We start from the raw sequence: 27,795 nt of genomic DNA, 5'->3' as shown, positions 1-27,795 counted from the left end.
CAGACGCTCGCTGTCCTCACGGCATCTGCTGAACACACACGTCTGTTACATCCTGTCAACACACCGTGAACCTATCAGCTGTGAGCTGGAGATCAGCTGATGATGAGCATGTAAACATGTGTGTGACTGACACGATCATCAGCATTAACTGTGCTTTATGTTCAGCGCTCATTAGCTATAAACTGCACTAAGATGTGGATCTTGACGAACATGATAACGGCTCAACATCAGCCTGTTGATTAGCTTAACATGCTAGCCTGGCTGCAGACTTCTGGGTCGTCTAATGTTGGTTTGCTTCCTCACTCTGTTCTCTGTCCACAAACCGGCTGACTGACAGGTGAGTCTCTAAGGAACTCCGACCAGAACCTCTCGTGTTCTTTCTTGATAGAGCGGCACACAGTCGGGCCAGTCCCGGTTCACATCTGACTCTAATGAACAGTGTTAGCAGCCAGTTTTATCTCCGCCAGTCTTGTGATGTCAGTTCTGTCCAAGTCTGCAAGTCTGAGAGGAAATGCAGTCATCCAGAGAGAAACCACACACACACACACACACACACACACACACACACACACACACACACACACACACACACACACACACACACACACACACACACACACACACACACACACACACACGCTTCTCACCCTCTCAGTTAAACTCTAATCAGAAGCTGTAATTTATTGTGTGACTGTTTGTATCAAAGCTGAGAAATATTGCTGTTTTCAAAAACTAATCAAACTTTCTTTGGTGTTTTAAAAGTAAAGATTTTACCGAACGAGACCAACAATCAACGATCTTCACCAAACTGGATCGTAAATGTATAACCGATCAGTCGGGAAGAATCAGAGCGTCGGCCTGAGAACAATGTCTGTAAAAGACGACCCTACTCTCTCATGTTTCATTTGTGAATATCTGATGATGCTGTTAAATGTTTGGTTCTGTGATCTGCATGAAAGACTGTGCCGATACTATACAGACTGGAAATACCAGCTTCACTGGAACCTTCCCATAAATATTGGAAGGTTTCACAACACTTTTCCTCAAACTTAAGGTCATAATTTACTGATATACAGTTATCAGTGTTATTATGAGTCATTGCAGTGACTGAACAGGCTCAAAACACAATAAAAACCAGCACCAGAACAAACACGACAGACGAGCTCCGTTTCCTGCTCTTTATCGGTCATCTCCTCCGTTACTCAATTACAGATTTGGACGTCAATCATCATGGCAGCGGTGGAAGCTCGGACGCATTCAGATCAACCGTGTAGTAAACCCAGATTTAAAAAGAGAGACAGGTTGGAGAATGTGCAGTAAGTTAATCCTCATCAAGCTGCCACCCAGTGATCTGACAGATTTACTGAAAGTCACTTTGCAAACTCGTCACCTTTCGTTTGGGACGGACCAGAATCATAAAGCATGTAGGGAGCTTAAACCAACAACTGAGGAAACATTACCTGAGAAACTCAAGTTAATCTCTCTACTAGAACTCCACAGACATGAAACTGAAGCTGTTGGTACGAACGATCAATTTATCAGAGATTACTCTGCAAATATTTTGACCACGACAGACTTCTCTTTGCTGTTTTATAGACTGAACTATTAATCATTAGTGAAACCACTAATTAGCTGCAGACCTGACTGGGTTTCATTCTGTAAATCAGAGGATGTTAATAAAAAACAGAAGACATTAATTCATGAATGTCTGTTGAGCCAGTTTTAAACTGAATCCAATGGAACTAAATAATTTCATCAAACTCTCGGAGGTCTGGAGAGAATCTCGTTAAGAGAGTCGTCTTACTAACGAGCCATCGTGCAGAAACAGCAGCTGCGGTTTCGTTCCTGTCCAGGTGAACACAGTCGGACTCTTCAGTGAGCGCCAGCTGTCTTCAATTCTTCTACTTTTATTGGTCTGCGATACAGTGACAGCCCGCTGTAACTAAGACCTTTTTCTATCCAACCTCTGAGCCTGAATTTCCTCAGATCCAAGCTCGAGGGGCCCGAAGACTTCTGAGGAAGAATCAAGAGAATGAGTGGAAGCAGCAGCAGCCGAGAGAGAGAGAGAGGAGAGAACGCATGCAGCCACTTTATGGCATTTCCAGACACCAGCGAGTCGGTCTGAGCAGTGACAGACTGTTTATTGGTCAAAACCATCTGATCTGCACATTCCTGTTCCCTGACACAATGGAGATGACATCAACCAAAGCGAGCAGCCGGGCTGGTTCGAAGTGACACCGAGAACAAAACTTAAAACACGCTAATAAACACTCCGGCAGCTCTCTCTCTCTCCGCGAACTGCTATGCATTCAAAAAAACACGAGGATTACATCACCAGACGCTGCTGGAGAGCTGATGTCAGGAGTCATTATGTAAGACAGGGCATCACTTTTTCCTACAGGAGAACAAACACTGTGTAGTGTGTGAGACAGGTGAGAGAATGTGGGTCACACACACACACACACACTTTATACATTAATACATTTAATCTTACGATGTTCACGGCCGCGTGTGTTCATCTGACCGCAAGACAAATCTCAAGAAACAAGAAAGTTCAAATCTGTTGATTATCAAGTACGCTGCAAGACAAAGACCGAACGAAACGTGAGGATATCTTTCTAACTGAAGAATATAAAAGAGTGATTTATTACACATTCATTCAGTGTTAACTCCACAGAATCTGACAGGAGCTGTATGAAACAGATTCTTAGCTCACTCACGCTGACGGCATCGCGTCCATGTGTGACGTCATTCTGATGTAAAACAGCCGTAAATACAAATATATATCAATAAATGACCTTTAATCCGTGTTAAATCAAGTTTAGCAGCAGAAGGAGCCGTGATGGAGTGATGGTGGTACGTCAAGCTGTCGGAGGAATCCGTTCACAGCGACGCATGTTTCAACAAAAATATAGAAACATGGTGTAAAATCAAACTGAGCACGAGAGGAGCTGATGTCACCCTGCACCTCAAAGTATTAGACATGGATATTACAACTACTACACATGATCATACACTATTGAAACAGTGCAATGATGATTATAGATATCCAGACAAAATGTGAGAATATGAGATTTTTGTGTGGATGTAATAAAGTCTGACAGTCTGGTTCAAAGTTCAGAGAACGACCACATCTCAGCTTATAACAATCCAAAATGTGAGAGTCTCATATCAGGATAACGACATGATATCAAGGTTTTGGATTTCTTATATATTATAGAATAATTATTCTATAATAACTGGAGCTGGAGAAAACCTGGATATCATATCATCAAGTCCAAAACCGACATTTGACACAAATATTTAAACTGACACACACATTTTCTGCTTTACACACATTTTGCAATTCAAAATGTCACTTTTTAAATGCACTGAACACGGTTCTCTGCATAAAACACAACAATCTGACAGAAAGTCACATGTTTGCCATTCAAAGTGACACGACATGAGCTACATGTGCCACCCGGCCAAACAACTGTTAATTGTTACCACTTCAATCAGAAATCAGGATTTTTTTTCCAACAACAATGGAAGACGTTGCAGAAAGAGGACGAGGAGGAGAGAGAGGTAGAGCTGGTAGAGGAGCTCAAAGAAGACAACAACCTTCAAATGAAATCAGAGAAACTTTAGCTGATCATGTCATCAAACATGGCTCACATTGTCGCGTTTTGTTTCTGCAATTTTCTTTTTCAGTTTACTGTTTGTGAGCATATTTCTGTTCAGTCTGACGTAAATATATCTGCTGTGCACGTTGCACTGACTTGTTTGGTGAAAATAAAAAAAATAAATGTTTTAACAACATGTTTGTGTATCTGCAAATATTTCTGTGCATGTGAACAATCTGAATAACTCTCTATAGTTTGAACTATGTTAGTATTTTGGCGAAGCGTTCTAAAGATGAGAGTGCTTTTCATTGTGCCCAACAGAGTGTAGCTGGTTAGACAACATGTTTTAATATGAATGAAGTGTGTGTCATCTGGTGCAAAAGTTTGATTTCGATAATGATATATGTAGTTTTGGTTGCAGTGCTTCATTCTGCAGGATGTATGAGGTGTTTTGCAGTTTTGGAGTTTGGTTTGTGAATTGTGTTCAGTATTTTGATAAAACCAGCCTAGTTTGCAAAATTGTGTTTTAGCAATTGGAAAAAATTGGGAAAAAGTAACAATCGACATAAATTTAAATATATCTGCAAATAATCATCATTTAAATTAAACATTTCAACATGTATTGATTCAGGTATTATGTGATAAACTGCATTGATTGTTACTGCAGTTTGATTATAAGAACACAAACGAACAAAGCTGGATTGTGTCTGGGAGCATGAATCAGTGTGTTGCAGCATGAATCAGTGTGTTGTTGGATGAATCAGTGTGTTGTTGGATGAATTAGTGTGTTGTTGGATGAATCAGTGTGTTGTTGGATGAATCAGTGTGTTGTTGGATGAATCAGTGTGTTGTTGGATGAATCAGTGTGTTGTTGGATGAATCAGTGTGTTGTTGGATGAATCAGTGTGTTGTTGGATGAATCAGTGTGTTGTTGGAGGAATCAGTGTGTTGTTGGATGAATCAGTGTGTTGTTGGATGAATCAGTGTGTTGTTGGATGAATCAGTGTGTTGTTGGATGAATTAGTGTGTTGTTGGATGAATCAGTATGTTGTTGGATGAATCAGTGTGTTGTTGGATGAATTAGTGTGTTGCAGCATGAATTAGTGTGTTGTTGGATGAATCAGTGTGTTGTTGGAGGAATCAGTGTGTTGTTGGATGAATCAGTGAGTTGTTGGATGAATCAGTGTGTTGTTGGAGAATCAGTGTGTTGTTGGATGAATCAGTGTGTTGTTGGATGAATCAGTGTGTTGTTGGAGAATCAGTGTGTTGTTGGATGAATCAGTGTGTTGTTGGATGAATCAGTGTGTTGTTGGATGAATTAGTGTGTTGTTGGATGAATCAGTATGTTGTTGGATGAATCAGTGTGTTGTTGGATGAATTAGTGTGTTGCAGCATGAATTAGTGTGTTGTTGGATGAATCAGTGTGTTGTTGGAGGAATCAGTGTGTTGTTGGATGAATCAGTGAGTTGTTGGATGAATCAGTGTGTTGTTGGAGAATCAGTGTGTTGTTGGATGAATCAGTGTGTTGTTGGATGAATCAGTGTGTTGTTGGAGGAATCAGTGTGTTGCAGCAGCAGCAGTGAGGAGGAAGGTGACTCTCTTACTGCAGGATGGGAGCTGGTGTAAATCGGTGGCAGCCTCTCTCTCTCCCTCTCCACTCCTGACAGCGCTGAATGTTCTCCATCCATCCTCTGCGTGTTGGACGAGCGGAGAAAAGTTCTTCTTTCTTCTTCTTCTTCGTCCCTGGAAAGCGTCAGTCCTCTGCAGCCGGAGTGTCTCCGCTCCTCACACGGCTGCACATGTTGTCACCAGAGCCAGCTCCGACCCCGAGTTACCCGTCTGTCTGCTCCGATATGTCACATCAATCAGGGAGATTCACATCCTCGAGGAAACGGAGTGAAATCTACCTTCGTCGGACAGGTGGGCTCTCCGTTACGCGCACAGCCTGACGCGTAAACGTCTCCAAAGAAAGAAAAGCGCGTCACGTAAAGTCTCCGTGAAGAGTGTGAAAGTTGTGTTAGTTTTAAAGGAGTTGTTTAAAACGCGTTGGTTGTGAGCTGCGACCCGCTTCTTCTTCTTCTTCTCCTCCGTCTGTCCCTCTCTGCGTCGTCGGTCGGGGAAGCAGCAGCGCTGCGGGCCGGCGCCATGTTTGAAGGAGGAGGAGGAGGAGGAGGAGGAGGCGCCTGGAGAGCAGGGCCTGGAGACACAGACACACACACACACACACACACAGAGGGAGGGAGAGAGAGAGAGAATAACGGAAAATAGGATTTGGTTTGGATTCACAATAAAAGTGGGAAAGAAAGAAAGAAAGAAAGAAAGAAGGAAAGAGTCTGACAAAAGTGCAAAAACAAATAAAAATATCATGAGATAAATTCAAATTCTGACTTTTTAAATCAAACACATTTTTGAGGGAAGTTCAGCAAACACATTTTATGTATTACTTCAAAATCAATGAGCTGTTTATCAGGTTAACTAAGTGGCTTGCAGTTGCATTGTGGGTAATGTAGGCCCCAGGTCTGACATTGATGGACATTTTAAGAAACAAATGATCAGAGATATCGCCTTTTTTATATCACACGTTCTTCTTCCCTTTCAAAACCTGGGGCCTACATTACCCACAATGCATCTTAGCCACTAAGTGACATCACTGGAGGCAGTTTATCAGATTTACAAGCAGCTGTGATGAGTTCAATAACACAGAATCTGACAATTGTGTGTCACAAATAATCATTTGATTGTGTTGTTGTCAAAGACAGACATCAATAAATGAGAAAGAAAATACTCTTTTTGTCGACTTATCTACTTTTTCATCTTAACTTTGGAGTTTTTAAGGGACAATTCCTCCCAAAACATGTGAACTCAGTCATCATCTCCTCTCATCACGCTGATATAAAGTCAGGTGAACATTTCTGGAGCTTCACAGTGAAACAGCGTCAGATGAGGTGCATGCTAATTATTTTAGCATCGGGCTACAGTGAAGACTTTATATCATCAGGAGGAGGAGAGGAGGACTTTATATCATCAGGAGGAGGAGAGGAGGACTTTATATCATCAGGAGGAGGAGAGGAGGACTTTATATCATCAGGAGGAGAGGAGGACTTTATATCATCAGGAGGAGGAGGAGGAACTTTATATCATCAGGAGGAGGAGAGGAGGACTTTATATCATCAGGAGGAGAGAGGAGGACCTTTATATCATCAGGAGGAGGAGAGGGAGGACTTTATATCATCAGGAGGAGAGAGAGGAGGACTTTATATCATCAGGAGGAAGGAGGAGGACTTTATATCATCAGGAGGAGAGAGGACTGTATATCATCAGAGGAGAGGACTTTATATCATCAGGAGGAGGAGAGGAGGACTTTATATCATCAGGAGGAGGAGAGGGAGGACTTTATATCATCAGGAGGAGGAGAGGAGGACTTTATATCATCAGGAGAGGAGAGGAGGACTTTATATCATCAGGAGGAGGAGAGGAGGACTTTATATCATCAGGAGGAGGAGAGGAGGACTTTAAATCATCAGGAGGAGAGGAGGACTTTATATCATCAGGAGGAGAAGGAGGACGTTATATCATCAGGAGGAGAGGAGGACTTTATATCATCAGGAGGAGAGGAGGGACTTTATATCATCAGGAGGAGAGGAGGAGGACTTTATATCATCAGGAGGAGGAGAGGTAGGACTTTATATCATCAGGAGGAGAGGAGAGGAGGACTTTATATCATCAGGAGGAGAGAGGAGACTTTATATCATCAGGAGGAGGAGAGGAGGACTTTATTATCCTCAGGAGGAGAGGAGGACTTTATATCATCAGAGGAGGAGGCGAGGACTTTATATCATCAGGAGGAGGAGAGGAGGACTTTATATCATCAGGAGGAGGAGGACTTTATATCCTCCGGAGAGAGAGGGGACTTTAATATCAGAGGAGGAGAGGAGGACTTTATATCATCAGGAGGAGGAGAGGAGGACTTTATATCATCAGGAGGAGAGGAGTACTTTATATCCTCAGGAGGAGGAGAGGAGGACTTTATATCATCAGGAGGAGGAGAGGAGGACTTTATATCATCAGAGGAGGAGAGGAGGACTTTATATCATCAGGAGGAGGGGAGGAGGACTTATATCATCAGGAGGAGAGAGGACTTTATATCATCAGGAGGAGAGAGGAGTACTTTATATCATCAGGAGGAGGAGAGGAGGACTTTACATCATCAGGAGGAGGAGAGGAGGACTTTATATCATCAGGAGGAGAGGAGGACTTTATATCATCAGGAGGAGGAGAGGAGGACTTTATATCATCAGGAGGAGGAGAGGAGGACTTTATATCATCAGGAGGAGGAGAGGAGGACTTTATATCATCAGGAGGAGGAGAGGAGGACTTTATATCATCAGGAGGAGGAGAGGAGGACTTTATATCATCAGGAGGAGGAGAGGAGGACTTTATATCATCAGGAGGAGGAGAGGAGGACTTTATATCATCAGGAGGAGGAGAGGAGGACTTTATATCCTCAGGAGGAGGAGAGGAGGACTTTATATCATCAGGAGGAGGAGAGGAGGACTTTATATCATCAGGAGGAGGAGAGGAGGACTTTATATCATCAGGAGGAGGAGAGGAGGACTTTATATCATCAGGAGGAGGAGAGGAGGACTTTATATCATCAGGAGGAGGAGAGGAGGACTTTATATCATCAGGAGGAGGAGAGGAGGACTTTATATCCTCAGGAGGGAGAACATATGTGTTGAACATCGACACACAAAGAAATATATGAAAGACTTTCTAAAATAATAAGTTGCTGAGGTTTATTAATCCTCTTTGTGCGGCTGTTTGAATGTGTTTAATCTCAGTCTCTTTCCCTTTTTCTTTGTTGTGTCTACGCCACAAAAATAAACCTCTCTTACTAGGACTTTTATTTTGACGGTTGTGACAGGAAGTGATGTGCTGTCGTTCCCTCTGTCCTGACGGCCTGCAGACTCTGCGCCGCTACAATTTAACTTCTGCCCATAATTAGTGAGAAACAGGATCCGGGCTGCAGGCCAGCTCGCAGTGAATGTAAAGAAACTGAAAAGCTCCTGATGTCGCAGATCTGTACGTGTGTGTGTGTGTGTGTGTGTGTGTGTGTGTGTGTGTGTGTGGTTTCTCAGTATAGTTGAGATCATCTGAACTCTCCGTCTGGTTTCCTAAAAACAGCCTCAGTGTTCCTGCAGGTCCTGGAAAAGCCTTGGAGACGGTTTTAGACCTGATTCGCTTGTAATGACAACTCTGCTTCTCTGTCGTCGTTCACTTCTATTTTGAGGCCAATATAAAGTTCAGCAACTCGGCCTCGTCTGATTGGAGGAGACAGAAACACCTCAGCGACTCACCAGAATTTACCAGAATCTGTCTTAAAGTGTCTCAAAAAGCCGAACACAACAGGCTTCATTAAAAGTCAGCAGACTTTTCTTTTTTTGTCGCAAAAACTTCCTTATTCTTCTTAGAACATTTTCAACATCATCAGCTTTTCTAATCCGGGTCGGGTCGAGCCGTCAGGTTGATCCCTGGTTGTTTTCAGGGCTCAGGCTGTGTGCGGCGTGTTGCTGTAGCAGCAGATGTGTTTTGCTTCAGTTTTTATGGCGTCTGGGCCTCAAACCCTCGCTCCAGCCTCTCCGCTGCCGCGCACACCTGATGTGGAAACACAAAGCCTGCTGGGAGTTTTGGCACGTGGTTTAATGCACAGTACCCGCTCTGAACTCTGTTGACGCTTTACAGCTCAGGAATTTTTTTTTCCTCTATGGCGGGAGAGCTGGGATTCAGATCTGCGTGTTCATCGTTTACGTACGGAGGATCAGAGTGAGGCGGCACGCACCGTTGCATTATGGGAGTGTTATGTAAGAGCAGATGGGCTGTGGCTGACTCATGGATTTACGGGCTTGTGGGCTTCTTCTGCAAACACGTCCAGGACTCGACACGAGAGCCGTGGAGCTAATACGTGAGTCCGGAAGTGGATAAATAAATTAGCAAGTGAAGGAGTGAGAGGCCAACAGAGGGATTTCTTTTTGATTTCTGGCACTGATTCTTACGTATTCTTACATATTCCTGCAGAGACCGGTCCGACATTCCTCGCTGGCGTTAACTTATCTCCTCCACATGTCTTGGAGTGAGAGCCTGAATCCTCCACGAACTCTCCAGAGGCACAAAACTGTTGCTGACCTCTGACCTCCCTGAAGAAACATAAATACGTCGCTGTGTCTGACTTTAAAGGGATATTCCGGTGTAAATTTAATCCATGGTGTAAATCACCGTGAAACTGTGCTAGACTCCCTCTCAAGAGATCAAGTTAGCAGACCGCTAATTTACAGAGTTTTATCAACCTCAGAAACGACCGCACGACAACAATACACTGCAGTAAATGGATCCAAATATAAACCGCCACCAAAAAGCCACAAGCAGCAGCTTCCTGTTGACGGGAAGTCCCGACGAGTCGATTACCGAGTGCAGTAGAGTTCCGCGGCTCATGGATGAAAATGTATGATTATGACTCCATGGAAAAGCAATCAAAGATCATATGTGTCTTACCTGCCAGTTTATAACAGTTATTATCGAGAGCGGACAGGGAAAAGAACGGAACTGAGCATTTGTAACCGCACTCGGTAATCGTCGCGTCGGGACTTCCCCGACCTGGAAGCTGATGGAGGAGAGTTGAACTCTGTTTTTAGCTTCACAATAGAAATCCAGCTAAGCTAGCGGAGGTTAGATGCCCCGGACTATGTGCTGAGACCCTATTTGTACTGTTGCTGAAGTTTGGTGCTGTTCTGAGCATTATTTGTGGCTTTTTGGTGGCGGTTTATATTTGGATCCATTTACTGCAGTGTATTGTTGTCGTGCGGTCGTTTCTGAGGTTGATAAAACTCCGTAAATTAGCGGTCTGCTAACTTGATCTCTCGAGAGGGAGTCTAACACAGTTTCACGGTGATTTAGAACTTACACTGGAATATCCCTTTAAAGACAAAAGTGCCCCCTTCACAAGACGAAGGACATAAAACCATCTACTAACGATCCCCGCAGACTAAAGCTCGTGGTGCATTCAGGTTCTACTTCTCTGAATCCTCTTTAAAAGAACGATAAATGTTTGAGTATCAGTTTAGAAACAGAAACAGGAACCTGCAGGTAGTAAACCTCCGCTGACAGACTGCACCACTGTCTGTCTGACTCAGTCATTGTGTATCTTCAGGACTCTGACGGCGAGCGTTTTGGAGCCGGGCTGAACCGAAGTTGAGCAAACTGGGACCGGTTGGCAGAGAGGAAACCCTGCAGTATTTTTAACCCACATAAGCATCAAATCTGCTGACCTACACAACTTTCCTAAGGTCTGGGCACTCCTGGAGAAAATTACTTAAAAAAGAAAAGAAAGAAAAGAAAAACAGAACCCTGCCTCTGGGTTTTCCACCAGAATCTCACCAGAGGTCCTGAACAAGAAGAGGTAATGATTTGATCCTCTTTACAGGCTGGACTCTGAACCTCCGCATCCTCACAGACTGAAGATTAAAAACAGATTCATCCTCACGTAGTCACATGAATCCAAGTTTGAACTAGAGGCAGACATCAGAGCTGTGAAGAGTCGGAGGAAAACAGCCGGTTGCATTAACACGTCTGCAGGTTTTGTAGAAAGAGCAGCAGATTTAAAGCGTCTCCTCTGTTGATACGTGTCTCCTCTTACTGCTGTGGTGAGAGGAGACACGTATCAACGGGGGAACTAACTTTGACACAACACCGGAGCGTCTCCATCTTTTTCACCTCGGTTTCTATCACTCCTCCATCAGCGGATTCTTTTTCTTTTGCAGTTACTCAAGTTCTTCCAGCGTTCACTGGGGACAGTGACCGGGCAAATCAATGCCACTTCCTGTTTTGGATGTGTGATATCAGACACAATTTATCTAATGGATAATGTACAGAACGGCAGTCACAACCGGGATACCGTTCTATACATTATCCCGCTTATTACACGGTTACTTGCCAACACGAAAAACAAACTTGACACAGTTTGTCTTTTTACAGTTCATTTGTTACCGTTCACAGTGTTTTTCAGCAGAGAAATATAGTTCGCCAAACCGACGCCGTTTCTCTTCTCCCTCTTCGCTGCTTTCCTCTCTTTTTCTTTTCTTGACCGGTGACGACAACTCAGCCTTTTGCCAAGAGTTGAAATCACCGTATTTTCCAAGAATATGAAAGTTAATGTAAATCTCATCCATACTAGTTGCTTAGCGACCGAAGACGCTGGGGTGAAAAGTGACCGGACGACATGCGGAGCAAAGATTTTAGAGCGCGGAGTGCTACGAAATACATGAATCAGAGGCAAAAAGGCCACTTTCCTTGACGATGGTCAAATATGCTTAGCAACGATCAATTATACCAAAATAATTGACCGCTGAACGTTGGGAAGGCTTATTCAAGTGAGTGGAAGAGCCGTGTGATAACGAGGAGGAATACGGACTGATGGCAGAATGATTGATCACTGATAATTCGTTATCTCGTGCCGGTTTAAATGCTTCTTCACATATTTTCACCTACAGGTCGAGGTTTCTAACCGAGAGTGAGACGTACAGTGATGTGAATCAAATCTTTGTTTTTCCGTCCTGATAGATAGAAGATGTTGAGTTCCCTCATGTTCGTCTGCTGAGAGCTCGATGTCCTTCAACTGTGGAACAAAACAGCAACGTCACAATCAGGAAAAAAAACACAACTGAACGAAAAACAAGCAAATTGAGCAACACGTCGTGTGTGTGTGTGTGTGTGTGTGTGTGTGTGTGACAGGATGATAAGTCAGTTTGTGATCACTGAGTTTTTTGTGCTGATGTGAGAACACAGAGGAGCTGTGAGGGAGGAGAGGCATCTGTTGTTAGGAGGAATATTTGGTTTGATTCATAGCAACGCCTCAAACTGTGGGACAGAGCGAGAGAGAGCGAGAGAGCAGGACGAACATCTGGGAGAGAGAGACACACACACACACACACACACACACACACACACAGAGGTTACTCCAGTTCAGATCCAAACAGAGGAAAAGAGAAAGAGAGAGTGTGTGTGTGAGAAAGAGAGCGAGAGAGGAGGAGGAGGGTGAATGGAGCACACATTTCCTGCACATGAGGGTGTTTTCTGAACATTTCGGTACACAAGAGTGAGTCTGAGCTGCAGTGAAAGCAGGAAAATAAATGAGATTAATGGAGGAACTTGCAGACAACGAATGAGCGTACAAACAGAACAGTGAACAACATGAAGATGAAGCGACAGAGAGCAACATGAACACAGAAACATTTTTCCTCTGCTTCCTGTCAGACGTGAGCGACGATGTTGAGTCAGCAGCTGAACGTTAATTAACCTGAAACACGACTCGGTTGTAACGTGTTCTCTAAACACCAGAGGGAGCTGTTCACCCACGACTCACATGTTCTCAGACAGCGACAGACTCACAGGTGGATCACAAACACATCTCTCGTCTCTGTAGTTTACAGACTCACCTGCATCCGACAGACGAGTCTCTGTTGGATGTGAGTTTATTGTGAAGAATTCAAAGCCTTCAGTTTTCACACCAACCTGTAGACTGAAACCAAACATTCAGTCTGACACCTCAGAGGGAGTCCAGGTAACATGAACTACTATGTCCAACCATCACGCACCTCTGGCATCGACCTCGTTCCACGCTGCAAACAAAAAGATGACAAACAAAGGAAGCGTCACCAGCGAGAAGCCTTTTGGACCGACACGGTTCAGTCTGCTAAACGTGTGTCTGCTCCGCGTGAACGTTTTGCGTCAGCGTTTATTCACTGTGTTGTTCTGTTTGTTCAGCTCTGATGCTTCTGCTGGAGTTTCTACACGCCTACACTCTCTCCGGGCCACGACCCCGGGTCCAGGTGGAAGGTTCCTATTGGTGGACGGCCGCTATAAAAGGCTCTTTTGTTCCTGCTGGATGCTGAAGCACGTCTGAGTGTGCTGCCACGCTGTGACAGTAAAGGTGTTTTATTCCCTCTGATGTGACTGATAGGAGTCAGACTTTTACACCCTGCTTTAGAAACTTGAGAGTTATATTTGGAGAATGTATTTGATCTGCAGGTAAACAGTAGAAATGCAGTGTGTGCTCACAGATACTGGACTGTTTGTTCCCATCAATCCACTGATGAGATGAACAGTCACTTTCTTTTCATGTTATTCTTATTTTATCTTTTATTTTATGATGGTTAACTAACCTTTAACAGAACACCTCAACCAAACCGTTGTAGCTGATGCTTAGATCCAGGAAACCTGGACGATTAGTGCTGGTGGGGTGTGCACACTGTTTATGGAGCGTGTAATGTAAAGACTGAACCCCTGATTGAGTCTGACTGGGTGTAAATGCTGCATCATTTACAGCTCCTCTCCACACTTCGAGCTGTTTGCCTTGACATGTGGCTGCTGTGTTATCAGGTTTCAGCAGCACGGATCCGTCTCAGCCGTTACCGTCTGTAACCGGATCACTTTTAGAGATCTGAACATTTCGGCCGAACATACCTGCACACGCCGCCTCGCTCGCTCGCGTCACTGTCGCTGTGAATCATTGTCGCTGTGAACATTCGCAGCGAAACAAATCAGTGACGGCGGCAGACAGAGCGTGGCTGCTCGCTATCCTCGGACTGGATGGCTTCAGTTCTCTTTAGCTGACAGAATACAGCCATTCTCTGTGTGTGCTTTATCTGGACTTTGCAGATAGTTTGTGTTTTACTTTCAAACGTTTGCAGTTATTTTTCTCAGTGAGGTTTCTGCCTCCAGCACAACCAGAATGCAGCTGAAGAGAACGGAGGTTCTGTTTCACTTTCAAACAGCGTCGAGTTCAAATTAAACCAAAACTATCAGAGCTCACCGATCAGCTGAGCCGCCAGAATAAAAAGATCTGGAATTGTGCGTTTGTACAAACCACAATAACTTTACATTTGTATGTCTTCTACGTGTTATATCAGCATTTCAACAATACGTGTCACACAATTCCAGGTGAGACTGTTCAAGTCGGTGTTTCAGTTTCTGTAGGTGTGTTAAACCATTGGAAACCTTTAATGTAACTTCTGGACACTTTCCAGCCATTTTGTTGCCACAGAAGCTAAAACACAATCTTTATTCAGGTCACAGTGATACTAAGTGCAACATCAAAGGTTCAGGTTCAGGTGTTTAGTGTCCCTCGAGGGGAAATTTGATTTACAGTAGAGGGCAAGGTACAAAACACGAGGATAACATAAGAAGACATAGGACGTTAAACACAGTTACAGCAAGCAACCAACCAAAAGATCAAATAAGTAAAAGTATCAAAAACATTGAAATAGTAGGAATAATAAAGTGCTGCTGAACAGTGCAATCAAGGTTTAGTGCAAATTGAGGCATTTATTGCACTTGGAACAAAGTCAGCTGGGTTTGTTTTCATCTTCAAGTAACTAAAAGAAGTCCGGTTGCCTTCGTTACAGCATCTTTTCCTTACTCTAACCAAAACATAATCACCAGAGTAAATATCAGTAAAATGTATTTTTATATCATTATCATTTGGTTTCTTCATTGAGGCTGGATGCTGTGCTTTAGCTCTGGTTAGGTTAAGGTGTTATAACCACTTGGTTAGGGTCAGGAGAACAAACAAATCAAAGTTTGATTTAAAAAAACCCTGTTTTGGTTGCTGGGATCATGCACAGAGATGAACACAAAAGACACCTTCTGATGTGATAGTCACCCGATGAGCCTGTAATGTGAATGTGATATGACATGTCTGGATGTATCTCAGATGTATCTGCGGTTTGCAGGAACACAAACTGCAGATTTTATATCCTGCAGACTGAGCTGCTCGCCAAGTAGGTCTGAATTTAACCAGATCATAAGCGAAGCATCGTCACAACATCAAAACTGAACCGAAAGAAATGTTAAGTTGCAACATATCAATTAACAAACGACTTAAATGATGTTCACTCACTAACTCAATGAGACACAACAGATGAACAGACCTTCAAACACTGATTACAGTCAGTTAAACGAAATAGAAGTCAGGTGTTAATGTTTTTGAAGCTTTGACCCTCAAATACCTCCGAACAACATGTGGATGACTGACAGTCACACAGAACATGCTGACATGGTCCGGCCTCACTTAAAGTGCAGGGCATGACATCTATAAACAGGATACATATCACACTTTAAATATACCTTCAACATTCTGAGACAGGTCATGTTGTTTTACGGTCGCCGGCGTGTGTTTCTGCTCACAGGAGGAACTCAGGAATCCGACCACGATGACATCTGAACATGCAGCCATAAAACTCGCAGTGACGTAAAAGAAGGTTGGATTTAATGGAACCTCAGGAATGTTCTGGTGAGCTCGGGCCAAAGAATGTGTTTATACATCTTTTTAAATGTGAAATGTGCTTCAGAGCAGACGGATGAAACCAACTCAGCGCTGCGTTCTGCAGCATTTTCAGATTTTACCCAGCTTTCTCCACGTGTTGTGTTTTGTCTCTAGTTTGTGGAGCTTAAAAGTTTTGATTTTCTTTAATTGCACAGTTGAACACCAAAATCCTAAACGTCTCATCTGGACCTCTGTTCAGTTTTGGAGGGTGAAGTTTGCAATGAGTCGCCAGTAACACGCTGAATGCTCCTTCATGCTCACTGTGATTTGTTACATCCAATTTTTAATGTTATTCAAGAGAGAAGGAACAGTTGAAATGATTTTTTTTAAAAACCTTAAGATATTTTACATGCAGTAGCTGTTAGTTGTGTAAATGTTATGTGTTTTTTAATGTGTTAATTATGCAGACGGTCATCACAGCGACAACAGGACAATATTAAGAACAAACAATATGCTGATGACTGAGGTGTGTTTGTCAGTGTTGGAGTTAAACATGTAATCTTCATTAGTTTGGTATTTCTTGTGTACCAGCAAAAACATTTCTTTATGTGTTAACAGTCGTAAATGTGCCGGAGACGAACTGTTCAGCATCACTTCATGTACGACTCTCAGATCACAGCAGCTCATGTTCACGCGGTGAAGGTCAACGAACACGGAGTCGGCAGTAAACACAGTAAAAAACGCAGGTTATAAATATAAATTCATAGTTTAAAAGTCCTTCCACTCATCTTTATGATCGCATACTGTACATCATGTCACATGGGGAACATGAGACTCGACGTTCCATCCATAAACTTTCATCCCTCATAAACGTATACGCTTCACGTTAAAGACGGTTTTATTATTTATAGGAGGAACGTGTCATGAAACGTGTTACTCAGCTGACTCGTGTTCAGCTTCAGACCTGCACGTTTGATGAAGATGGACGTGTTCTGTAAAGGAAACCACTTTCATATGATATGTGATAGATTTCTACTCTGTCTTGTTTCTACTCATGTTTAATGAGAACTTTACCGAGAGGAGGAAATGCTGCCTGCGCATTTCTTTGGAAAGAACATTTTCAGTCGGGGTTTAAAGACCCAAACACAAGACACACAAAGTCAGGCAGAAACAAAATGGGATCTTTGATGATAAACTGATTGTCCTGAAACTAAAATCCAAAATTGCAGACGAAAACAAAAAGCCAGGAACAAAAAGCAGACACAGAAAAGTCTGAAATAAGAGAAACTGAGCAGGGAACATAAAATGCAGGACTGACTCAAACATCATCGTCCTCTCTGGATGGAATCTGTCTTGATATTGTGTCCATGACGACGGAGTCAGCATCATCCACGGAGGAAACACAGTGAGACACGTCTGCAAACACTTTCAGATGATGCAGTTTTAAGATAACTCAGTGGACTTTTACAGGGTTTTATTGACATTTAACTCAACTAGTGAAGAACAAACGTTTATGTAAAGCATTCGTCTAATTTCATTCACCATTATTTACTGGACAGTGAGCTTAGATTGATGGCTCAATCAATAACAGAACAAAAACGTATCTCAGTGTTGGTAATGAGGCTTATCCGTCACATGTGTCTCAGATCTTCACACTCTGTGGTACACAATATGATGCGAGTTAGGAAAAAAGGTTTGGAGTGTTTTTATGTCTAAAAATAGACGTAATAAACATAATAAAGACATTTTATAGATTATTTTTGGGGGGTTTGTCGCCTGTAAGCAACATTGTACCATCGTGGTTTAGAACGACACTGAATTCATTCTGTAAATGGAGGAAAATATAACTAATAATGATAATAATAATAATTAATTAAATATAAAGATTATGATGAATGGAATGCTTTTGAATATTATATACACCTAAACACACACTGCCAACATTTCATGCTGCCATGGTGAGTTTTTGCCTCAAGGCAACAGTTGCATTTTAACATTTTTTCCACTATTTAATGAGCAATTAAATTGCATTAAACTATGACAAATTAAAGTTTACTCACCTGTGAGTGTACATATGTTTTTTTCACGGTGGAAAATGGCCAGGAAATTATGTTTTCAGCCACTTTTTTAGGAGCAAAATGGCAAAGCTGTTTTCTTTGAAAAGGTCCAGGAAAAGGGGTTTCAAGATGGCTTCCTGAAGGTCATGTGACAAATTAAAGCATTGTTATTGGTTCATGTGGTCGTCCGGCTCTTTTACAGTGTTGCATTCATAGACATATAAAGAGTAGACACCGCATCGACCGCTACCCGCCTATTGGTGCTGACGAGCCGTGGGGCCGCCATCTTGGACCGGTCACCCGCTCCACTCTGTGTATCTGTTTGGCAGCTCAATGCGCACTTAATCAATCGTAACTCTGAATTCAAAACTGATTTTCACGTGGGTTTTTTTTTTATTGCTGCAAACGTCATACATGTAGCTATGATACAGAAAACATGGTTTGGCGTATTTTAATCGTCATAGTGGAATTAACAGTAATAGTATATTCAGATATATGATATATGTAATGTATGATCGGTATTTTGCAAACACTATAAATATAAACACAATAGAAATCATAGAGTAAACTATATCTATCTATGTATCTATCTCTTTATCTCTCTCTCTCTGTAATATATATATATATATATATATATATATATATATATATATATATATATATATATATATATTTAAATAATAAAATCAGAGAAAATGAAAAAATATATAAATCAGGGTACCAACATAATTCATATTAGGACAGAGAGAGAGATGCCCCAAATATTTTTTCTGGAAGGACTGTGTTGGCCCGGCTCTTGAGCCATAAACAAAGCAAGAGAGACACAAGGTGTAAACTGCAAAAATGAAACAATTTATCAACCAAATAACCAAACAATACTTATTTTTTTTATTTATTTAGAATTTAAATATTACTTTGAAAAGAAAAGAAAAAGCCCCCACAATGCTAGACAGACAATCAGTGCAGACAGTTAAAACATGACAACATAGACCATGATACAAAAGACAGGAGGGAATATGGCACCATCATGCAAAATAGGACATATACAAAGCAGAAGAGTAATACAAAACAATGACAATTGTATACAGATTGTGCAGACTTTATTGTTGTATCAGTGGTAAGATACCAAGTGGTTAAGCAGTATGTTATATGTGAGAAAATCATAGCATGAAAATACATTTTAGCAGTTTCTGGTGTGAGATATTTGCAAATATAAAATTATTTAGGTCAAATTTTGATTTTGCAACAACTTGTTTAACTTGTTTTTTGAATCTGAGAGTTGAGTTTATGATGACACCAAGATATTTAAAACTGGAAACCACTTGTAACTTCTCCCCTGATGCAAAAATTGAATATTAAATTCCGGACCAAACATAAACAGGCCGAGGCCAACTAAACAAACACATGGTGCTCTTAAACAGAATAGCTTAAAAAGATGAAAAAAACAGGGCATCTCAAAGACAGCCAGGTCTTAAATACTCCGGGGAGGACTGATCAGGTGCTCCCAGGGGTGTTGATTATAACTCCGCTTACCAGGAACCTGCAGGATGACAGACAAACATAGGAAAACACACACACCCACAGCAGGAGGGCCATCACAACTGTCTGGAGCTTTGCTCGGTACGGGCCTACCGGCAATGATGACGTCTACTGGCAGCGGCGGTGGCCTTGTTACCAGCAATGGGACTGCCGAAACGGTACTGGTACCAGTAATGACGGCGGCGGTGGCGGCGGCACTGGCGTCGGTAACGGCAACAAATTGTAGACACAAGTAGCAGACCACGTATCCTACATAGCGTTGCTTTGTGGGGTGGGTATGAGACTTAAGAGGTATCTTACTTTTGTTAGGGTGAATGACGTGAATAATACAGTCTGTGCCACTTAATGTAAAATTCGCTGGTCAATGTAATACCAGTAACATTTGTCTTATTTCTACAATAGCATTCTTGTGTCACTTGTAGTCTAAGTCAGTGCTATGGAATATGACTTATAAAGTCTCAGTTCATCCGGGTGAACACCGGCAACAAACATAGCCTAGCTAACGTTAGCTGGCTACGATCTCACTGGTGGACATAAATACAGTACAGTAATATTCGATTCACGAAATACAACCAACAGTAATGTTCAGTCCTACTTATGAAAAAAGTAATCCCTCAAGCCCTGTTTTCGATCGTCCGCCGATTAGAACTGGAATATGCTGCACAGTGCTCTAGCATCTTGTTGCTTCTGCTGCTCAACTATGAGTAGAATGACCGGTCCAAGATGGCGGCCGCATTTCTTGCGCCCCAGCAGCCCATGCGGCGTCTACTCTTTATGTCTATGGTTACATTATTCAAAGAGATGCATTGTGGAGATGTGACAGGCCAAACGGGTTTAATGCCTCAGGACAACACGGTACAATAGAGGGTGATGATTATTGATGTCAATCTTTAAGATGGTGAGAAATTATCGCAGTGATCAAGAATTCTTACTTAGTTTGACTTGTAGTTGTTTTATAAGTGACGTGAGTGATGAAGAGCACACCCGCAGCACAGAACACGTTTGATGAAACTGAATCTGAGTCTCATTCAGTTTAATCATTTATTAAAAATGAACCCGTTTAATGTGATTATAAATCACACAGACTACTATTAGTCTGAATAAAAACATGGGCGGGAGTTTTAAGCACAGTCTCACAGATGGCCCAGCAGGTGCAACACACACACACACACACACACACACACACACGCTGGAGGACTCTGACATTAGAGCGGTTTGATGTGAGTGATTAATTATATCATATTTCCTCAGCAGCAGGAGCGGGAGGCTGTAAATAGGTGGTAATGTGAGGCAGTAAATGTCTGAGGGACGGACAGGGACACTGACAAGAACACACACACACACACACACACACACACACACACACACACACACACACACACACGATTAGTCCTTCTATACTTGGGAGGACCCTAATTGACACATTGGTTCCCGAGCCCCGAGGCTTACCCCGACACAAACCTAATTCCAGCCTTCACCTTGACGAGCGCTTTAAAAAAGAAGCGACGACGGGAGAAAAATGTCGCCTCAAGGTTAAAAATCAAACATGTTTTCATAATGACACACAAACACAAGCCGGTGGGATTTAAAATGTGATATTCTGATGTTGAACAGTTGCATCGGATTGTTTCACCCGGCTGATGAGACTGATGGGTGAGGTGTAGTTACTCTCTCTGTCCAGACGGGGGAGACAACAGTTTCACACTGCAGGATGAAGCTTTTACTAATCCACTACTTGTTTGATTCTTACCAACTCACAAAGGTTCAACTTATTAATAAATACCTCAACTCAGAACAGGGGAAACATTCTCAGTTGGAGTGATTTTTTACAGTTGTCTCAGTTGTAGTTCAGTTCGCTGTAAAGAGAGATGGATGAACCGGCTGTCCTGTTGTGCGAGTTGTAGCGTCTTGTTGCTGGTGAGAACCTCACGAGCTCTCCTCCCTCTACCTGTGACCGACAGGTTCTGACGGAGACCTGGAAGAAGTCTGGCCTTCTCCAGCCGTGTGAAACCAGATGTGTGGAGGTGCTCTTGAGACAATTTCAGCTGTGTTTGCAACTACCAAAAGCAGTATTTTTAAACCAAACTATGACGTGTTTCTAACTCTTAACCAGGTGCTTTTTGTGGCTAAAGCTACCAGCTAAACACCTCACCTTCCTTATTTACTATCAGTTTGCAATAATTAGGGAGTTATTGAGGGAAAACACTTAATGTGCATTTATTACGACTAATAAAACAACAGTGGTGATGCATCATTCAGCCGCTGCTGCAGTCAGAGAACAGCAGACTGGTCCTGCAGCGTCTTGTGTATTTGAGCTCACTTCAGAAAAGATGGATATTTAATGCTAAAGAGACACAAACAGCAGCGGCCAATGGCGGCTCAGCTGACAGTGTGCTGAGGGTGAGTCATACCTGTGATTCAAGGTGAGGGGAAGTTAAATGTGTTTTTCTTTCAAGCCTCAAGGCAACAAAAGCTGCAGCAGAAGAAGAAAAAGAAGAAGAAGAAGAAGAAAAGTGTTTCCACCTTCAATATTTTCTCAGGACACACTCAGGGAGAGCCAGCCCACACACACACACACACACACACACACACACACACACACACACACAGACTCTCTCACACACACACACACACACACACACACAGACTCACAATGGCCTGCGCAGACAAAGTTACATGGGCGTTGAGCTAACAGCATATTTCACATGCATGCTACATGCTGTCACACACCTGCTGCCATAAAACACAGTCACACACACCCACATACTGACACACACACACACACACACACACACACACACACACACACACACACATCATCCTATAGATCTGCCATATAGATCATACATATGTGTCGTTACCCGCCCTCTTCTCACACTGTCACACAATCTGCCTCTCCTTTTACAGACACACAATTTTTCTCTACACACACACACACACACACACACACACATCAGGCTGCCTGTCAGAGCATTATGTCATCTTTCTATTCCGGAAAAACACCTGTGGCTCAATGACACACACACACACACACACACACACACTCCTTCACATACCGGCGGCTGAGATGACGGGATGTGAATATATTTTAGTTCCATGTATTTTTACATCTTCATCATACGTATTTATGGTCCTATTAACATTTCAGAGCCGCAAATCTGTTGTTATTTCCGTGCTGCTGTTTCCCTCCATCTCTCTGTGTTACAGTAATAAGTACAGTTCATCCTCAGCAGACCAACAGCTGCACAGGTCGGCTGTGAACGCAGCGTTTAATGACGCGTGGTATAAGTAAGTGTAAACTCCCAACAAGGTGTCCAACATCAAGAATTAATGGACGACATGGAGGACAGAACCATCCAGAGAGTCCAGTAAGTCCTGATGATGGACACCTTGATGAGCTTTTACAGCCTAATCACATGCCACAGAAAAAGATTAAGACCATTCATTCATATTTTCGTTTTCCACAAGACAACGCAGCAGAGTTCCACTAATAGCTGTAACAATCATCATATTTTCCTGCCCAGCATCGTTTTGCAAGCAGACTTTAAAGTATAACTTCACGTACGTCTGAGTAATTCCACGTTATGTTAAACAACAAGACGAGCTACACAGTCGGGTCACAGGAAGTGAAAAGACAGGCGTGTCTGATGTGAAGCCAGAAGTCAACGTTACTTGTTTTTATCACATCGAATGTTTCGTGAAGCCGAAGCACGATCTCATCCCAAACTGACCAAACCATTTCACATAAATGTCACTTTGGGTTTCACTGACAGTTATTCAGTCGTTCATGTACGAAGACATGTCCTGTTGTTTAGTATTTGAGTTGAGAGTTTCCCAAATGCAACTGTGATTTAATTTTAATCCATAAATTGACTGGATTGTTTCTTGTTTCGCTCAAATTAACACCAGCTGCAGATCGCCAAGATCAATTTGATGCATAAGATTTTTATCATAACAGACTTTTAATTGCATGTTTCTGTGTTGCTGTTTAACTCTGCCGTTCTTTTGCTTTTCACTCCACCGTGCTGCACAACTCGGACTGGAAAGTGCTCATTTCTGTAACGTCACGGTACATTAATCATCACTGAATCCACCCAGGATAGCAAATATACTTTATTAAAAAGTTAACAAAGTAAATTCTTCCACAGGGGTCCACTTTGGTCCGGTATCAAATCAGCAGCCTCACAGGCCAGCCTCATTTACATTTTGCAAGGACAGCTCCTTATTGAATCTGCCACAAGGTCCTTTATTCACACTTTAAACTCACCAAGAGGGAGAAAGCAGAATATAGAGAGGCACTTTTGCATAAATCATTCCAGACTCTCAGTAGGTAGCCGCTCCTCTGAGCCAGTAAACACCATCAACTGTTTTTTAAGATAAAGGACATTTTGGCTGCACGCTCTAAAAATATGACGGGGTTGTTTCAAAGAGCGCGAGAGGGCGCGAGCGACAGAACAGCTCTGATGAAGACTGTTTAATGCTGCAATCATTTCTCTTGTGCATCGTTTTCTTCAGCCGTCTCTCTGCGGAAATGAGCAGCTGAGGAATCAAAGGTGCCAAACGATTTCTTTCCCGGAGGGTGCACAAGTGTACTGTAGCGGTGGAAGGTGCAGCAGATGGTCGGACCAACAAGTCCTCTAAATTAAATGACTAAAATATGTTGTTTATTCGAGCGATACTCTGATGTGATGCAGGAGGACATCCTCTGTCTGTTTGCTCTAAAACTGATTCAGATAAATCAGTTTAAAGACGTGCTGGATGAGGTTTGGTTCGCTGTAGGCTGAAAGAGTCTTCACGGAATCTCGGCTGGTGATGACATTATAGTTTGACGTGTACTTTGAATTGATAACTCTGACAGTAACTGAAGAGAAGCACAGCGCAGTGGCGGTAAACCATCAGTGTGAGGTGAGTCAACAGGCGGGAAGAAGCAGTCGGATCGTTTTACTGCACAGCCCGTCCTCCGCCGTGACGCCTGGAACGAGCATGCAACACATGCAACGACACACCCAGACGCCATTTATCTTCCAGCTGACGGATCAATGTGTGTGTGTGTGTGTGTTGATGATGAGCAGGTGCCTTTCGCATGTCCGTGTGCATACTGGTGTCATCTGACCTCTAATGGCTCCTCAGACATGGACCACATGTCTCTATGAAGGGCGACGAGACGCGTTCATATCGCTGTTTCTCCTCAGACACATTTATTAATCTGAGTGTTTGGGAGAGAAAATCCACAGTTGAGTCAAAGATCCAGAGAGTTTAAACTCGCTGCTAACTTTTCTCCATCGCAGCTCAGAAAATAAACACATTCCAAAGACTAACAGAATGTTTTGACTGTGTTGATGTTGAATGTTTGTAATAAACTGAAGGATGAAGTGGACAGAAGCGGTACAACACCATCGTCCACTGTCGTAAAGATCTTTTGCTAGCATGTGCCGACAGCGGGTGTATTTGTTTTGCAAGCAGAGAGACTGCAGGATGGATTGTGACGACGTAATGTATTTAAATCAGGGTTCGTACACATTTTTCAAGGTCAAATTCAAGCACTTTTCAAGCACTTTTAAGGGTAATTTTCAAGATTTTCCAGCACCTTATTGCTGGGGTAAAGTACTTATCTACAGGAATATATATACTCATGATTTTATTCTTCACTTTTTATCACAATTATGTATATATTATGCTGTAAACATCTAAAATTATGTTTCATAACAGCAAAAACTTCAGAAATTAATTATCCGGTCTGATCCCAATTTTGTGAAAGACACAGAGTTATAATGTCAAGCACTTTCAAGCACTTAAACTAAAATCCAAGCATTTTTCAGACCTTGAAAACACAACATTGAAATTCAAGCACTTTCAAGGATTTCAAGCACCCGTACGAACCCTGTTAAATGTGATTTAATTTGTAATATATGTGATCGGATCAGTCTGTTCGCTGTTCGCAGGTAATTAATAATCACCAGAGGAATCAGAGACTGTTTCACAAATGTTTAAAGTTCCTTATCGTTGATTTTCAATGTAGGGACTTCACTCAAAGTGTAGTGTTTGCACTTTTACTGAGGTACAGGAACTGAATACTTCCTTCACTTTTAAACACACACAGCAATAAAAACCTATTACAGTGCTCATAATGGCACCTAATTATAGTTTGAAGCCGCTCACTCAACCACTCACCCTCCATCAGCCACACATGCCCTGAACAGTATCAGAGATCACACACATCGCAGCCTCACTAATATACCGAACCCTCCGCGTCCCGCAGCCTCACACCCTGTTAAATGTGACTGACCTCTGACCTGCAGCCCGTCTGCCGTCATGCAGTCACTCCTCCGGCATCCTCATGTGTCACCAGCCCTCAAGTAGCCGGCTCAGTACACCCGCATGACTTTCCCACAAATGGCCATCGCTGTTGAGTTATGTGCTGAGTCGACTCGTCGCCCTCATCATCATCATCATCGCTAACCATCAGAGGAAGGGTTCGATCATGTCGCTGTTACTAACTATAGCTGTCACAGAGTCGTGGTGTAAGCAACATAATGAGAAGACATTAAAACATGACTTAAATAATCAACAGGATGTGAAGAAATAACAGTTTTGATTCATATTGTGTTGCAGAGATATCTGCTGAAGTTAGCATGCTAACCAGCTAGCCCTGGCCCAAGTTTTACCTCAAGATAGTACCGATACCGGTACCGATGTTAGGCTATAGCTCAGGAACTCATAGGTTGTTGCTGCCTGTCCATTTCCCGACTGGACCAACCATGTTTTCGTCGACCCCTTTCTTTAAACACCTCCTCCTCTCAGCGGTCCAAAGCTCCTGTGCTACACCTGCCGAGCAGATCCAGCTAACAGGACTGCTAGCTTCATGGCTAACAGCAGCTACAGTTTGCAGTAGTTAGCGGTTACTTCATACATGCTGCCCTCTTTCTGTTTGAACTCCACTGGAGGACAGTTACACCTGAGACATGACAGATGTGCTGAGATCCTCACCTCACCTGTGTGGAGACATTAAGAATGAAATGTGATTTGGATCTGAGTTCTGTGTAGAAATCAGCACCAGTCAGCACTCAGGCCAAAGTTGGTCCTGAGACGAGCAGTGGACCGGGCCCAAGTATGCTTAAGCTGATTCGGGCACGTCATTTATCATAACTCTGACATGATTCTGGCAATCAGGCGAGCTCGATATAGTCCTCTCCTGCACTGAGATATTTTGGCAGTGAAGGAGATATTAGCCTCCAACATCTTCATCAGACGCTGCCAGGAGGCCCACATGTGGGTGAGGGGTGAAACCTTGAAGGAGCTGAAGTGGGACGAGAACACAATTAACTGTCGGGGCTTTTTTCATCAACAAGGAAAAAAGTCTGTTCAGAAACAAACACGTTAGTTTGAGCTGTAAGGTGCATTTCAACCACAAATAAATTGGAAGTTGGATCCCTGTTGGAACAAAGAAACAAAAACAGGTTTGACTTGAACTGAAGTGCAAACAGAAGCCGGTGAGTCATAACCTGCCGGTTCTACAGCTGTTCTGTTGTTCACTTCATGTAGCAACAAGGCTCAAATAATCCTGAACAGAACCAGAGGGGAAAGAGGTTTGTGATCGGCTGTCAGACACATGCGCTGTTTTCTGCAGGTTACGAGTCTGACTCCTGCTCTTCATCACATCACATCGATACCTGAGTGCACATCTGTGTTACTGTAGCTGAGCAGGAACGGTTTTAAGTTCCTCTCTGTGTTGAGAACTGAAATACGTTCACGTCTTACAGCCTTTACCTTCACGGAGCAGCCGACAGCAACGTGTGACAACACAGGAAGCGACAAAACCTGCAAGTGTGTCTGCTCCTGTACAGTATCACCACACACACACACACACACACACACACACACACACACACACACACATAAATGACACGTCTCACAGACAGTCACTCATACAGTGAATGTGTGCAAAGTCATGCAGCCGCTGTCACATGGTGTCTCACACACACACACACACACACACACACACACACACACACCAGTTTCTGTTATGTCACTTGTAAAAATAACTTACATGTTCATCTTATAAATAACCCAAACATCGGCCTGCTGGAGTGAAACACTCGTCTTTTTCTTTGTTTTAATCACAATCCAGTCACATGAAATAGAAATGAAATGAGCAGATGAATATTTATGACCCGTGTGGTGACATCATTCGTCTGTAACTGTGCTGAACACTGTAGGAAAATATTTATAAGACCTCCAGATACAGTCGGCCTGAGAACACGTTATCGCCCGCTACCAC

The 27,795-nt window shown here is 42.7% G+C and overlaps 1 protein-coding gene across 1 annotated transcript in view; it reads right to left on the bottom strand.

The window, feature by feature from the left end:
• hectd2 (HECT domain containing 2) overlaps positions 1-5,772 on the bottom strand; it is a 46,912-nt gene extending 41,140 nt beyond the window's left edge. The window contains exon 1 of the mRNA XM_030442862.1: positions 5,210-5,772. Within this exon, the coding sequence (XP_030298722.1) occupies positions 5,210-5,293 (84 nt within the window). The 5' untranslated portion in view covers positions 5,294-5,772. The remainder of the gene's footprint in view (positions 1-5,209) is intronic.
• Between the last annotated feature and the right edge of the window lie 22,023 nt (positions 5,773-27,795).

The sequence above is a fragment of the Sparus aurata genome, chromosome 15, assembly GCF_900880675.1.
Source record: "Sparus aurata chromosome 15, fSpaAur1.1, whole genome shotgun sequence".
Classification (NCBI taxonomy): domain Eukaryota; kingdom Metazoa; phylum Chordata; class Actinopteri; order Spariformes; family Sparidae; genus Sparus; species Sparus aurata.
This window is presented reverse-complemented; position numbering and strand designations above follow the sequence as displayed.